The 15,787-nt window shown below is 45.5% G+C and overlaps 1 protein-coding gene across 1 annotated transcript in view; it reads right to left on the bottom strand.

Annotated features, from left to right (window-relative positions):
- The window catches only part of ADAMTS16 (ADAM metallopeptidase with thrombospondin type 1 motif 16), a 975,864-nt gene that overhangs the window by 737,600 nt on the left and 222,477 nt on the right, over positions 1–15,787 (bottom strand). Inside the window, exon 6 of the mRNA XM_086965269.1 lies at positions 14,346–14,429. Coding sequence (XP_086821395.1) covers positions 14,346–14,429 — 84 coding nt within the window. The remainder of the gene's footprint in view (positions 1–14,345; positions 14,430–15,787) is intronic.

The following is a 15,787-nucleotide window of genomic DNA, read 5'->3' as shown; positions in this document are numbered from 1 at the left end:
ACATCCCGGCATACCTCATCAACCGCATTCAAATGGTTCAAAACCAGGCGGCCAGGCTGATCTTTCAAGAAAACAGGCGCCAACATATTACCCCTCTACTGAAGAAGTTACACTGGCTCACAATAACCCAGAGATGTGCCTTCAAGGTGGGATGCATTATCTTCAAATCCCTGAATAACAAAAACCCAGAATTCATCAACAGCTTGATCAATAGGTACACCCCTGCCTGCAACCTGTGATCTGCCCGTATGCATCTCCTGATCCCACCTCCTTTCAGGCTAAAATGCGCTGGGGGGCAAGGTTTGCCACCCTAGACCCCAAATACTATAACTCCCTGCCTTTGGAGACCTCTTGAGCTTCCGCAAACTCCTGAAAACATGGTTATTTAAACAGGCATACTAGTAACACCTCAGTCTAACACCTTCAGAGCAGCACCAAGAAACCAACCTGGTGTACATGTGCTCTCTACAAATAAAGCTTAACATAACATAACATAACAAGGACCAAAACATTCAAAATTGGACCTGGTAGTAATTTTTATTATGCTGGAGTAATCAGAGTAATTTTTAGTAATTCCATGTCTTTCTTTGACGTGGAGTTACTCATATTAATGCCCTTACGCCCACTTGTGTAATTAAAAGTAATTTTGAGAGGAAAACCCTACGGTGTTAGCACATTTAGCAAGTGTGAGTAGCTGCTCACGCTGCTGTTTATGTTCTGTTGCATTTAGGGCTATTTTCTTAGTGCAAAATGCATCCTCGCATCCAACTTGGATGCAAAAGTGCCTTTTGCACTAAAAACTAGATCTACATGCCAAGAGTAAATTGAGGGAAAATCCTACCCCTAGTGCAAATTTTCGCACTGCTCTTCATGTTCTATTGCATTTTGCACTATTTCTTAGCACAAAATGCATCATCCCGTCCATTCTGGACTCAAGGGGGCATTTTTGCACTAAGAATATAGCACTAAATCTAAAATTACTCTTTCCATATAATTCTGTGCAATCTTGCAGAATTTTTAGGTAATCCTGTATAATTATGCAATACAGAATTATGCGAGTCACACTCACCCCTACTAAAAAGTACACATACATTGACAATTGCTTTAGCTGCCTGCAATTAAGTGCAGTGTAGTTGCATAAAAGTCTTAGCCAATAGTTGGAAAACTCAGGAGATAATATTGTTGCATCTGTTTCAAGATGTGTAATTCTCAGCCCAATCTGCCATGGCTCTCAGTATACATTTTAGTATTTCGTACAATGGGCGTCAATCATAATTTTTGGAGCGTTTGATTTAACTGGGTAATTCCCTTCATTCATAAATGTGGTCCCATTGAATTGTAAGAGCACAAGGTGTGAAGGACCCTGATATATATATATATATTTTTTGGGGGGTATTTGTAGAGTGCAACACTCATCCCAGGGGATATCAAGGTGCTTATACCAGTACTGAGACTACTGCAAGCTGTACTAAGGTGAACATTAGAGTTTGGGGAAGAGATGGGTCTTTAATTTCTTTCGAAACAGGAGATAGTTAGTGGTAAGCCTTAAGTCAGGGGGGAGCTCATTCCATTTCTTTGCAGCCAGATGGGAGAATGAGCGTCCACCAGTCCTGGCTTTATATATGCGCTTAGTTCTTGCCAGGGCGGACTGGAGAGAGCGTTGGTTCCTAGTGGGGACGTAGAATTCAATCTTTCCCTGGAGGATGATGGGGCCGATTTTGTGGAGGGCCCTGTGGGCATGGCAGAGCAACTTAAAAACCGACCTTTGGCGCATAGGTAACCAGTGAAGTCCTCTCAGGCAGTCCGAGGTGGAATCGACCTTGCCTTTATTGCATATGAGTTTAGCTGCAGAGTTTTGCAGAACTTGCAGACGTGTAAATAGGTGCTCATTCATCCCCACGAAGAGCGCATTACCATAGTCCAGATGACTGACCAGCAAAGCCTGTGTGACAGCACGCCTGCAGTCCAGGGGGTTCCAAGGAAACAGTCTGGCTAGAAGTTTCAAGATTGCGAAACCTTTCCCGCAGAGAACTTGAACATGCTCTTTCATGGATAGGGTGTCATCCATGCCACCCGGAAACACCACCAGCTGATCCGCGCCGCCAAGAAAACAGCATTCAAGGACCGGTTGGACAACAACGCACACAACTGCAAGGAACTCTTCAACATCGTCAAAGAGCTTTCCAACCCCAGCGCAGGAAACAACGACATCACCCCATCGCAAGACCTCTGCAACTCCCTGGCTTCATACTTCCACAACAAGATCGCGGACATACACAACAGCTTCAACAACCAACCAACGCACACCATGACCGAACAACCACCCCCCACCACCACCCTCCGCGCCTGGACCCCGATCAGCACCGAAGACACCATCCGCACGATGAACTCCATCCACTCCGGATCACCGACCGACCCCTGCCCTCACCACGTCTTCAACAAAGCCGACGCTGTCATCGCACCCCACCTGCGAGACATCATCAACACATCCCTCGACACCACCATCTTCCCCGAGAGCTGGAAACACGCCGAACTCAGCGCCCTACTCAAGAAACCAACAGCGGACCCCACCGACCTCAAGAATTACCGCCCCATCTCGCTCCTCCCGTTTCCAGCCAAAGTCATCGAGAAGACCGTCAACAAGCAGATGGCCGCTTTCCTCGAGACGAACGGATCCCTCGACCCCTCACAGTCCGGCTTCCGAGCCAACCACAGCACCGAGACCGCCCTCATCGCCGCCACCGACGACATCCGAGCCCTGATGGACAATGGAGAAACAGCGGCCCTCATCCTCCTAGACCTCTCCGCGGCATTCGACACGGTCTGCCACCGCACCCTAGTACGGCGCCTCAGCAACGTCGGAATCCAGGACAAGGCGCTGGAGTGGATCACCTCCTTCCTCGACGGGAGAACACAGAGAGTCCGCCTACCACCGTACAAGTCAGAGGCCACCGAAGTCATCTGCGGCGTCCCCCAAGGATCATCTCTGAGCCCCACCCTCTTCAACGTCTACATGAGCCCCCTCGCGGCCATCGTACGCAAACACAACCTCAGCATAATCTCCTACGCCGACGACACCCAGCTGATCCTCTCCCTGACCAACGACCCCGCCGCCGCCAGAGCCAACCTGCACGAAGGGATGAAAGAGGTAGCCGAGTGGATGACGACCAGCCGCCTGAAACTGAACTCGGACAAGACGGAGGTCCTCATCCTGGGCTCCTCTCCCTCCGCCTGGGACGACTCCTGGTGGCCTCCCGCCCTGGGCACCGCACCCAAACCGACAGACCATGCACGCAACCTGGGCTTCATCCTGGACTCCTCCCTCTCCATGACCAGGCAAGTCAACAACGTCTCCTCGGCATGCTTCAACATCCTACGCATGCTACGGAAGATCTTCTGGTGGATCCCCACCGAGACCAGGAAGACCGTCACCCAGGCCCTCGTCACCAGCCGACTGGACTACGGCAACGCCCTCTACGCCGGGACCACCGCCAAGCTCCAGAAGAGACTCCAGCGGATCCAGAACGCCTCAGCCAGACTCATCCTCGACATCCCACGAACCAGCCACATCTCCGGACATCTGCGAGACCTTCACTGGCTCCCCGTCAACAAAAGAATCACCTTCCGCCTCCTCACCCACGCACACAAAGCCCTACACGACCAAGGCCCGAGCTACCTCAACAGCCGAGTCAACTTCTACGCTCCCAAACGCCACCTCCGATCAGCCAACCACGCCCTCGCCGCCGTCCCCCGCATCCGAAGAGCGACTACAGGAGGAAGGTCCTTCTCCCACCTGGCCGCCAAGACCTGGAACTCCCTCCCGACCGACCTGCGCCTGACCCAAGACCACCTCTCCTTCAGGAAGAAGCTGAAGACCTGGCTGTTCGAGCAGTAGCGGCTCCCCCCCCCCCAGCGCCTTGAGACCCCACGGGTATGTAGCGCGCTTTATAAGTGTCACTGATTGATTGATTGATCCATAATGACGCCTACGTTCCTGGCGTGTTGTTTCGGGGTGGGAGCCCTTCCTAATAAAGGCGGCCACCACGTGATATCCCACACACATTTGGCGCCGCCGAACAGTAGAATCTCGGATTTCCCGGAAATAATAAAGGCCAGCTGAAGATAAAAGATGGGCCTCTTTCTATTCAATACATGGGGCCCTCTAAATATATCTGGGACATATTCCAATCCCAGACGATTACTATGCAAGAACCAATAAAATAATGTGATAATAAACGCATAAATATTTAATAAGATAGGATAAACAAACCATTGCAGTTTGGGCACCTCTGGTGATGCTCACTGCAAAATTTGAATGCTTCTAGCCTGTGGTTAGCTGAAGCTGCAGGCTCTAAGCTCTCTCACTTATTGGAAAGGGGCCCCGCAGGGGGCTGGGGACTGTTTCAGTTGAATATGATGAAATACCCTGATGCCCCACTGTGAACAATCTTTGAAAATTGATTTCATAATTGTGGCTTTGGTTTAATGATAGCCAAACTTCTCATATTGTTTGCATCCATTTCATCACAGTGACCACCCCTGACATGTGATTTTAGTAAAGAAGTATGTAAGGTAAATGTGTGCATTATAGGCAGTTGCACATTTGAGCAATTGGTAAAAATGACAAGCTGCTGTTGGAAGACAAAATATACATTAACAAAAATGAAAACAGTTTTCCCAAAGCAAAACGTATGTTCTTTTCATGAAATGAATACTTTGTGGGGAAATTGCATGAAATAAAAAGTGTGCATCTGATACCAAAATCTATGTGTTGGACCTTTCTGCAGGATCAACCCAGATTTGTGGTTTTCTTTGCTGAACCTGTTTTTGATAGATTTAGGACTCTGCACTTTCCTCTGGCTAACCAGTGGTAAAGTGCTTGTGCTCTCCTTTCTAAACATGTTAACAATGGCAACTATGCACCTGATTGTTCCATTACATTTACTTTAATTTAAAGTCCCTATTAGTACATGTACCCAGGACCTGTAAATGAAATGCTATTGGTGTGTTGCAGCACTCATTGTTCCACCCACTAAAGTAGTACTGTCAAACAAGTCTCAAGCTTGCCATTAGAAGCTATAGTGCAGTTTTAAACTGCCATTTTGACCTGACAAAAAGCAAATTTTGCCAGGCATAAGCCTTCCTTTTTAATACTTATAAATCACCCCAGAGATAGGCAGTAATAGTTCAAAGTGTAGGCTGCTTGGTATTCAAAATGTTGTGTTTTCACTGCAGCAAAGCTAGCTTTCACATAGACTAACACTGGATTACCTTATTACATTTAATAAGGGACAACTTAGTTTGGGACAGCTAGAGAAATACTTATTCCACTCATTTGAATTGCAATCTAAAATCCTCTTTAATGGTAAAGTCACATTTAAAATTACTATAATTAGAAATGTCACTTCTAGAAAGTTGGCAATTTTCTTCTGACTCCAAAAGTGCCTTTCTTCCAGTGCCCAGGGTCACATGACTGTTAATGGTTCTCCTGTGGCGTAATGTGTATTTCTTCCATATAGGGGACAAAAGGGCCTTGGAAGTGGGGAAGGGTGCTCATCTCCTGGGCGGGATAGCTTGGTGGGTTCTTCCCAGCCCTTCCTGAGCTTCAAAGGATATTCAGAGGTCTCACTTGACCCGCTTCCTGACTTCAGAAGATGCATGCCCTATCCCTGGCAATGCAGTCCACATCTGGGTCGGCCTGTCCCATGTCCCCCTAGAAATATTGGAGCCAAACTCAGCGATAAACGAAGAACCGACCAGACCAGTTTAGGACTACACAGAGGGGGCATGCCTCACACACATGCTGGCACTGGGTATAAAAATGACACTCTCAGAACAATCCTGGACCTGTGGAGCCTCAGAAGAAAGGCCGTCCTGCTGTCTAAAATAAAATAAAGCCTGAAAGAAAACTGGACCTGTTAGCCTCCAACTCAGGACTGCAGAAGTGATTAATCCGGCCTTCTGCTTGAGTTACAGAGACACAAAAAGCTTCCAGAGGCCTTCCCCGCAACTGTCCAGCTGACCAGTACCAAGCAGAACTGCCTGAACCCTACTGCTGGCCTCTGCTGCAGTGAGTACTAACCCTCAAGAGGTGTCCCTTCAGGTCCTAGGCCCTTGGCTGGTGTCAGAGCGCTCTCTCCAACCCCAAAACTGCAAAAACTGGACTCCAGGAGAAAAAGCAAAGGTGCTGGGCTCTTCGTGTCAAAAATAACCATCTCACCAGTGCTTAATTTGAACCAGTGGTAATCGTGGGAGCCACTGGCACTTATTTTTGATGACTGGTGTTTATTTTTCAGCATCAGATATTTCTAGAGAGCAAGAGAGGGAAAACACACAAATTGGAAAGACAGTTGAAGAGAAAGACTGAAAAACTGTCACAAAAGAAGAAAGTATGAACTTGCAAGAGAGAGGTGAAGGGGCAGGGAGTGTCTAGCAGTGCATTAAAGAAGCATGAGGTGGATTTAAGGCCATGCAGCCTTAGTATTTAGAACACCGACTTCTTATTGCACCGAATTCGGGCTTCTGAGCAGATCTTCAGCACCGGCACTCATTCTTAAGCAATGTTGTCCATGGTCTACTTGTGAATGCTAGCCAACATCACTCAGGCCAACATGGGACCCGCATCTACCTGTCTTCACAAACTTTTTGAATACAGATCCCAGATCTCACCACGCGGAGCTCTTTGTGTCATTAACAAACATTCTGCGTTACCCACCAATGTGAAGTTCCGCTTGTCAACCAGCTCTTCGTGTCAATGCAAAGTTCCAGCCAATGCCTGAGACTTGAGCAACCTGCTTGTTGATGAGCCCCTTTATGACTCAAGATGATAGCCTGAGTGTTGATGACCCCGTTGAGGAGTTTCTTTTGTGTGAAAACTGGACTAAGTTAGAAGGTAAACTTTCCACTGGGATAAACCTGGTCTTTGTATTCGATCTGCGCTCCATCACAGCCGGCCTAAACTTTCGACTCTGACCAAGTCCAGTTCAACTAGATGACCATGCCTGCAACTTTGTGCTTCTTGGAGCTATTTTTACTTAAAACTTTAAAAATTCACAGCTCCTGTTGTACTTATTGGAATATTGTTGTTTTGTTTGGGATTTTTCTTATGTTGTGTTTTTACTTTATTACTGTTTGAGTGTTCCATAAATACTTTAAAGATTGGCGCAAGATAAGCCTGACTTCCTTTGTGCCAAGCTATAATAGAGTTAAGCACAGATTAATTTAAAGACTTTTGTGGTTCAACCTCGCAAGGATTGTGATTATTATTTGAGGTGGGTTCTCACTCCCCTCAACTAATTCTCCAATTTCTAATATTAGTGTTCACTGATGGAATTCAGTACTTGTGTTTGTGCTATGTCATTTGTGCAAAACCAAAAATCTCTTGCTATAATTTGACATCAAAATCGATTTTATTTAAAATTCTCTATGATTTTCATCTCTAGTTCCACACGTTTGTTATTAGCCTCTTTGTTCATTTTGGATCTATTTTTGATAATCAAACCTCACACCGTGGCCTTAAGTGCCTCCCGTCTAATGAGGTCAGAGGAGTAATTTTTATTACTTTCTTGTAGGAAGTCAATTAAGGTTGTGTTTGAGCAGCTTCATTGAAACTCCATTTAGTTTGTTTTTTATCCAGTGAAGAATCAGTTATTGATTGAGTGATGCACGAGTGATCAGAGATCACTCTTGGTTCAGCTGTTGTTTGGTCAATAATAATAAGACGCTATAGATCGCTATAGATATATCCAGTTTCCACTTGTTAAAGACACACTATGTCTGGATTACTACGTTCAGTAAGAGAGGCCGCTTGTCTGTCACTAATGATCACTATTACACAGCTCATTCAAAGTCACTTAAAACATGACTGCAATGTTTCATCCACCGATGCTCATGGCTAAGAATCTGGCTGCACTCATTACACCGCCATTTTGCTCTTTGGATCACTGCTCAAGCACCCTGGATCACTCTTCTTACACAAGCATGCAAATACTAGTGTATCATGGGCAGTGACTGGGACCCTCCATCAAGGATGTTGAAAATAGGCTATTTGCGCCAATCTAGCTCAAAACCAATGTTAGGTGATCAGACCTCATTTCAAACCCTGCACGTCCCCATGAAGTTCACCAAGCTCTGCTGCTGCCTAGTTGCGCATTAAGGCATGTCGGGTGTAAGGTGTGTACAACCCGGGGTAGCTGACTGAACATGGGCTAACTGCACACAGTGCGGAACATGCAGAGCCGCCATTTTAGTTTTTTAAGCACGGCTTTGTGCCGAGTGATAATTGCTGAGAGTTATTTTAAAAGGTTGTAGCTCAAGCACAGCATTTAAATCTGCGGGTATACGATGATTAGTCACAGATAATCACAGTATATTGATACACTGACGATCATCATTGCTTAGTGTCAGAAGTTACTTCACTCCAATCACAGATCGGCAATTCAGCAAAACGGTATGGCCCCCATGAAGTTTGTCATTGTTTGAAGCGTAGCCACATCGTGTAGAGATTTAGTTGTTATTTAGGTAAAGAGATTTAAAGATGCATATTTATGGAGGGTTATGCTTAAAGCTCGTAAAATACCCCTCACACACATTGCCCAAACATGGGCATATCCGGTCAATTAACGACAATTGGCACCTAATTGACTAACACAACTCCCTATATAACAGGAGGTCCCACACAGTCACCGCACTCGCTGCGGAGCCACATACGGGGCAGGAAGGAGCTATTACCTCAGAGGAATCGTGAGTATGGCAACTTACAGTAAACGAGGGTCAACGTGCAACATATGTAAGTAGAACAAACCCTGAAACTCTGAATTATTTACAGGTGTAAAATCGGCACAACAGTCTACTACGTGTTGAGGCTCATGAGGCATCTATAAGAAAAAAATAAGTAGGCTTTTGACTGGGTTAAACATATTCCCCTGCTACCAATATGCCAAAGGATGAACAGTAAGGTTAACAACTAAAGCGTGTGTTTTATGTTATATGTTTGTGCATTCCTTCTTTTTTCACAGGGCACGATATCACAAGTAGGATATATATATATATATATATATATATATATATATATATATATATATATATATATATATATATATATGATCATGTTTTTCCACAGGTCACTATACCTCGTGAATTGAAAGGAGCGAATTACCAGGAAAAAAATGTTTCCTCTTCCTTTACAGGTTTCGCTATCTGCAGAAACTTTTTCGTCATAAAACCTGTAGGTACATTATAGCCTGCACTTCATTTCACTTTTGATAAACATAACAGATTTTTAAATAGAAACACGTGAGTAAGGTGGGGATTTGTGTACCCCATCCTGAAGAAGAAGTTACGACTCCGAAACATGTTGACACACACAGGAGGTAATGCACATAGTATTGCTTTAATACCTCCACCGATACCTTTTTAGCAGGGCCAGCCCGGGGGCTCATTAAAATTTTCTGCCTACCCCACGAGCCAGGTCCTTTTTAACCATCACTCACTTTATAACCTCCCTACTCACTCACATAGTAAAAAATCCTCACATACACCACACATAGCCATCTAAGTAAGTGCTCCTGCGTAGTCATAGGTAGTATCACGCCGCATCCTGTAGAGGGGTGCGAAGACCCCAATGATGAAGCATGACACCAAGGGTCCTTTTGGTGTGTGAGGGATATTTTACAAGCACTGAGTGCTCCCTACCACGTTGGGAAACACTCCCTCTATCTTTAGGTGGATTCCTATTGTTTATGCATATATGACCAGGGAGAACTAATCCATACGATATATATCTCTCTCTCCCCTCCTTTGTTATTTTCTCTATACTTAAAGCTCGTCAGAGGTGTTGCAGGTTATCAATCTCAGTGTGATGCATATGGTGCCACCATGGTAGATTTGCTCTCTGTATCGTACTCAAAAATTTTCACTCAGGATTGGAGATATGCAGGTATTCAAACCAAGTGAACACACACACGGGCAATCTTGCTTACTTGTTTGTGGGTAATGTGGGTATTGTGGATTCTTTAGTTGTTGTTGGCTAGTCAGCCGGTTTTCCATTCTCAAAAAGTCAGCCGCGCGGTGCCATTATGATCCATACAATGGCTACGTGTGCAGTCTTTTATGAGGATGCTGGATGAGGATGCTCGAGCTGGAGTTGGAGGCTTCCTGGCATGCATAAGGTTGTTATGCACCTAGTTCAATAGCATCTGATATATTCTGGGCTACGCACTCAAACGTTTTGTTGCCAAAACGTTCCCCTGGTACGGAGCTGCAGGCTCACACTGCCATCTTCTTCCAAGCCACGCCCCTGATCCGAGTAAAGCCCAATCCTAATGTATTAACCATTACCAGCATGTTGCCAATATCAACTTCTGCCCTCTCCTCTCTTCTCCTCATTCTACTATGTCTAAAAGCCTGGACTACAATGAGTATCATTTGCTGCAGCTGCATGCAACTGTACCCACAGGAACTGTCCAACAATGAAAACCTTATATACCAGTAAAGATATGCTAAGAAGCCTGTCTTTTCTTTTTGCATTGTTGATCTTCTGGCTTTTTGCCTGGGGTAATGTGGTGTAGACTTTCTGCTCCAGATTCCTATTTGGATCACTCATGTATGAAAGTGAAAGCCTCTATTCATGTGTGCATGCATGTATGTGTTAGCGTTGGTTACATACTGCTTACTGTTTTAATGTGGAAAAAGAAGATGCCAGTAACCTGCACTGGTTCGAGTCAAGGGAACAAGCAGGCCATCAGTTGGTGCAGGTACTAGCAATGGTGTGTGGCAGAAATATGACCCTGCGCACACTCATTAACTTTTGCCTCCACTTAACTGCCATTTTGTCACTTGTTTTTCTCCTATTGTTTCATTGACTTTTGCCTGCACTTAACTTTCTTGTTTCTCTCATTTTTTTCATTGAATTTTGCCTCCATTTGGGGGCCTTTCTCCCCTCGTTTTCCTTCCATTGACTTTTGCCTCCATTTAACAGCCTTTTTCCTCCTTCCTTCATTTCCCATACTCAAATTTTTCCCTCCCACCTAACTGCTAACTTTGCTGCCATTGTTCCCCACTTGATCTTCCCTCAGCTTCCCGGCCTCTTGCGACCCTGCCCAGGAACCTACTTAATGCTATCCGCAGTGCAGCCTCACAGAGGGCGCTCCACTGATGTGCCAAAGGTGGGCCAGAGGCAAGCTCATCTGTTCCCCTTGGTGCCTGGACTGTGCCCAAGGCCAAGATCCCTGAATCTCGCCTACCTACAGCTACACCAGCACCAAAATAACAGCCCTGAACCCCAGACCAAGCAGCTAAAACTGCAATCGCACATCCCCACACCCAACAGCAGGATCCTTCTCCTGTTGATACTGCTGGTTCTGCTGCAGCATCAGGCTGCTGTCCAAAGAGTTCCTGCCCACATCCACTGACCCAGGGGGAATCCAGTGTCCTCCTGATCAACTCCTGCTCCCTCCACAAACATGCCACAGAAATCTGAGACACCATTACCTCCCTCACAGCCAACACCATCTCCCTGACTGAGACATTTTGAAACCTTGCCTCAGGACCAGACATTGCCACTGTCACACCATGTAGATACAAGAGCATGCACCAGGACTGTGCCAACAAAAACGGAGATGGTATAGCCATCATTCACAAAGAATCCCTCCACTTTGCAGCATCCACTGAGGACACCACCCCTATCATGGAACACCTCAACTTCCAACTTTGCTCAGACTCGAAAGCCACCATTATTGGCACTATGGCATTCAGACTGCCAAGACCATGGTCCACCTTCTGCGAGGCCATCTTCAACGTTATTTTCCCCCTGGCCACCTAATCCATAAATATCTTCTTCTTCGAGGATCTTACCTTCCACCTTGAGAACTCCAGTGACCACTAACATGGCTAACCTTATCGAGAGCATGAATAACCTTGGCCTCACACAAATAGCCACCAACTCCACACACATAGCCGGGCATACATTGTACCCCATTTTCACAACCTGCAACAGGATCAGATATGGCCACACCTCTGAAATAACCTGGTCCGACCACTCGATCATCCACTTCTCCCTCACAGCCACCCCTGACACCCACAGCACCGTGTTGGCACCACCACAAGAGCTGTAACAAGGTAACTGAAGACCTCTGGACTGACACCCTCAATGCATCCACCTTCGAGGTGGCTGTCAAGAACTTCAACCCATGGATCACAGAATGCGCTGACAGAGTCATCCCTGCAAACCTGCGAGACCGGACAGACCCATCAAACATACCAGCTGGTTCACTCGGTAAGTCAAATCCTCCAAATGCACTTGCAAACGACTGAGAAGAATCTGGTGTGCCAGCAAAACGCCCAACGGCCAAGCCAACTTCAAATAGGCCCTAAACCACTACCACCTGCTCCTGAGAAAAAAAGCCCATAAGGAATCCTTGACCATCTGCCTTGAAGCAAGCTCCAATCACAGCAAGGAGCTCTTCAGCATCGTCAAAGAGTTCTCCAAACCCCAAGCAGCTGAAAGCGCCATCACTCCCTCAAAAAAAACTCTGCAACACTTTGGCAGACTTCTACATCAAAATCTCCGCCTCCTACTAACACTTCGAACCCCAACCTACTATCTCCAACTCCCACATTCTCTTCACCCTCACCGACTCCATACCCTCCCCAAGGATGTGCACAGCTCGGGGCCCCTCACCACACAGACTACCACCACCATCAGTAGATCCATCCACTCAGTTGCACCCAGGAACCCTGTTCCCACCACATGGTCAACCTGGGGAACAACTCCATCAGCAAATAACTCACCTAATCCTCAACACCTGCATCTCTGCTGCCTACGTCCTGGCACAACAGAAAGACCCTGAGATCAAACCCCTGCTCAAAAAACCCTCCGCTTACCCCCAAGAACTCAAAAACTGCCAGCCTATCTCCCTCCTACCCTTACCGGCTGAAGTCCTGGAAAAAGCAATCGACTGCCACCTCACCGGCCAGCCACCTGAACTACGGCAGCACCCTCTACATAGGGATCACCACCCATAACATAATACATAACATGTGCATTTGTAAAGTGCACATATCACCCAAGGGTCTCAAGGCACTGAAAAACAGATACATATTGTTACCCAACTCAATGGTACTCATTTTATCGACCTCAGGTGGATGAAAGGCTGAGTGGACCCGCCAGGATTAGAACCTGTGACCATGAGGTTAAACACATGCCTCTACAGTGGATGCATTAGTCCACTGCGCCACCAGACACACAGTTCTAAACAGAGTACAAACCATCCAGAACGCAGCAGCCAGGCTTATCCTCGACCTCCCAAGGGGAGGCCAAACTATCCCTCACCTCAGATCCCTCCACTGGCTCCCAATACACAAGGGATGTCAGTCAAAAAGCTGACCTATATCTACAAAGCCCTTCCCAATGTTAGACCAGCCTACCTCAACCCTAGGCTAAACTTCCACCAACACATGAGACAACTGCTATCTGAAACCCTCGCTCACACTCCTCGATGCCGCTACAGCAGGATAGGTGGCCGTTTCTTCTCCTACCTGGCTGCCAAAACCTGGATCAGCCTCCAACTTCACCTCTGGACCCCCCCCCCCCCGTCCACACAGCAAGAATTCAGAAACAACCTTAAGACCTGACTGTTCGACCTATGACATCCACCAGCAGAATATCCTCCCTTCCCCTAGCACCTGGATATCCTCACGGCTGATAAGCAGCACTTTAAAAATCCTGTTTGATTGATTGACTGATAATGACTGATAATGGCACTGGGAACCCATTCAGCTCTAACAACATCCACACATCTTGTAATCCACTGCGAAATGTTGTCATGGCTAGCTCAGTTGGACTGGTGCTTTCCAAAGACTACTCAGTAATTTCCCACTTTTATATTTGTCTGTACGCCTTCAAAGAAATGTTCTTTCTATAGTACAAAAGGTTCTCACTGTTCATTTCAAACGCAATTAACTTTTTTCAATGGACGTAATCAATATATACATAGGGAATTATTATGTATATGTAATTAATTGCTTGCTGATAGTTAGACTAAACTGTTTTAAGTCTGAAACTACAAGGAACAAAGCGCTATTAATACAATGTCTCACTGTCATTAAGATCTCTGGTTAACATTAGTCTATCAAGAGTTGTTTACGGAGTGTGATGTTGAGTGGATTTCAAGTTGAATTAAATATCTGTACACACACAAACTTTTTAATTGAATATTTGTCAAGTCAAGGTGCCTTTCTCCTACTAGTGTTTTTAATAGAGAATCAATTTAAGGAGAGAAAAGGGCAGATTTAAACAAATTGTTAGTGTTGTTTTTGCGGCAGCATGGGCAGTCTCTTGAACATACCTGCTCTTCTTCCAGGAGTATGAGTCCAACAATCACAATATTGATGTTACCACCTATGGTCCCGTCTTTGAATAAGGCAGACACCTGAAATGAGATACGCATATTCATTACCTTAGGTAAAATAAGGGCAGTGTTCCCAGGACAGCCGTCAAGATGGCTCTGTGAGTTCAACGCTCGCTGCTGAAATATGTAGTTACCTGCAAGTCAATCGTTTGAATCATACATTTACCAACTAAGGGCCTGATTTTCAGTTTGGTGGATGGTTAATCAGTCACAAGCATGATGGATATCCTATTCATCGTATTGCAAGTGTCACGGGATATAATGCCCTTGTAATAAGGAGAATGGGTTACTCCGTCACACTTGTAACGGGGTAAACGATCTGCTAAACTCTAAATCAGGCTCTCACTCTTTCATTCTTCCATGGTCAGTAAGCTGAGTCATATTATACTGGATAATAATAACACAGGTCAGTTGCAGTGCTTAGAGACAACCCAAACTTCAGTATGAAGCACTATATGAAAACTAAAGAGTTAAGTGACTGTTAGATTGTACACCGAATGACACAACTTTACCACATATCTATCCAACCATTCCTCCAGCTATACATTGAAGTGAGCCAGATGTATCAAGAAGTTGGGTTGTCCTTGCATCAGACAAGGTGACGCAAGGCAGCACTTTTCCTTATTTCAGATTTACAAAGCCACGCAAGTGACAATTTGCACTGCCTTACATGGCTTTGTAAACTTTGTAAGCTATCTGTACTGGTAGTACTTTTTTCAGTTTCTTAAGAGTCCCATGTATGATATGTCAAATTCAGGGATTTTGGAGCACGAAACATGCAGTGGTGAGAAGTCTAGTAGAGCCTGCAGTGAGAGTATAGTTTACATTATTTCTTCAGGCTTCCATGCAATGTGGCAACCCCCGTGTATGCAGCGACATCAGTCATTTATCAGGGCTAAGACACAAAGGAGGCTCAGTGGCACCCAGATCATGGCCACTGTTAGGTGTAAGAGTAAGGTTACCCGAAAAATGGGAACTTGTCTTCAATGATTGGAGGTGGAATGTTCTTTCTCTGTTATAATTTAGAATTCGGTAATAATTAAACAGTTAAGAAATTGGAATGCTGTGAGCGCAATTGAAGACAATGAAGTGGCTCAGTGCCAATGATGGCTGCCACAGACCTTCTGCTCCAACATTCCTTTGCTTGTCTTTTAATTTTTTTCCGTTTATTTTAGAACATCCTGCCCTCTGGCATCCCTTCTGCCTCAGGCTGTAATGGTTGTTAAAAACTCTCTCTCTTCTTATAGTTCCTCACCTGATGCTCATGTCTATAACTGGAGTTCAATACCTTTAACTATTGTTATATACCTCAGCAATGGGATATACTGCTTAATTGAATACCTTTTCGAGAGGTGAGCGAAGTTGTGATTTTTTGGGCA

The sequence above is a fragment of the Lissotriton vulgaris genome, chromosome 4_1 (assembly GCF_964263255.1).
Source record: "Lissotriton vulgaris chromosome 4_1, aLisVul1.2, whole genome shotgun sequence".
Taxonomy (NCBI): domain Eukaryota; kingdom Metazoa; phylum Chordata; class Amphibia; order Caudata; family Salamandridae; genus Lissotriton; species Lissotriton vulgaris.
The sequence above is the reverse complement of the archived record's forward strand: the minus strand, read 5'-3'. Positions and strand labels throughout refer to the sequence as shown.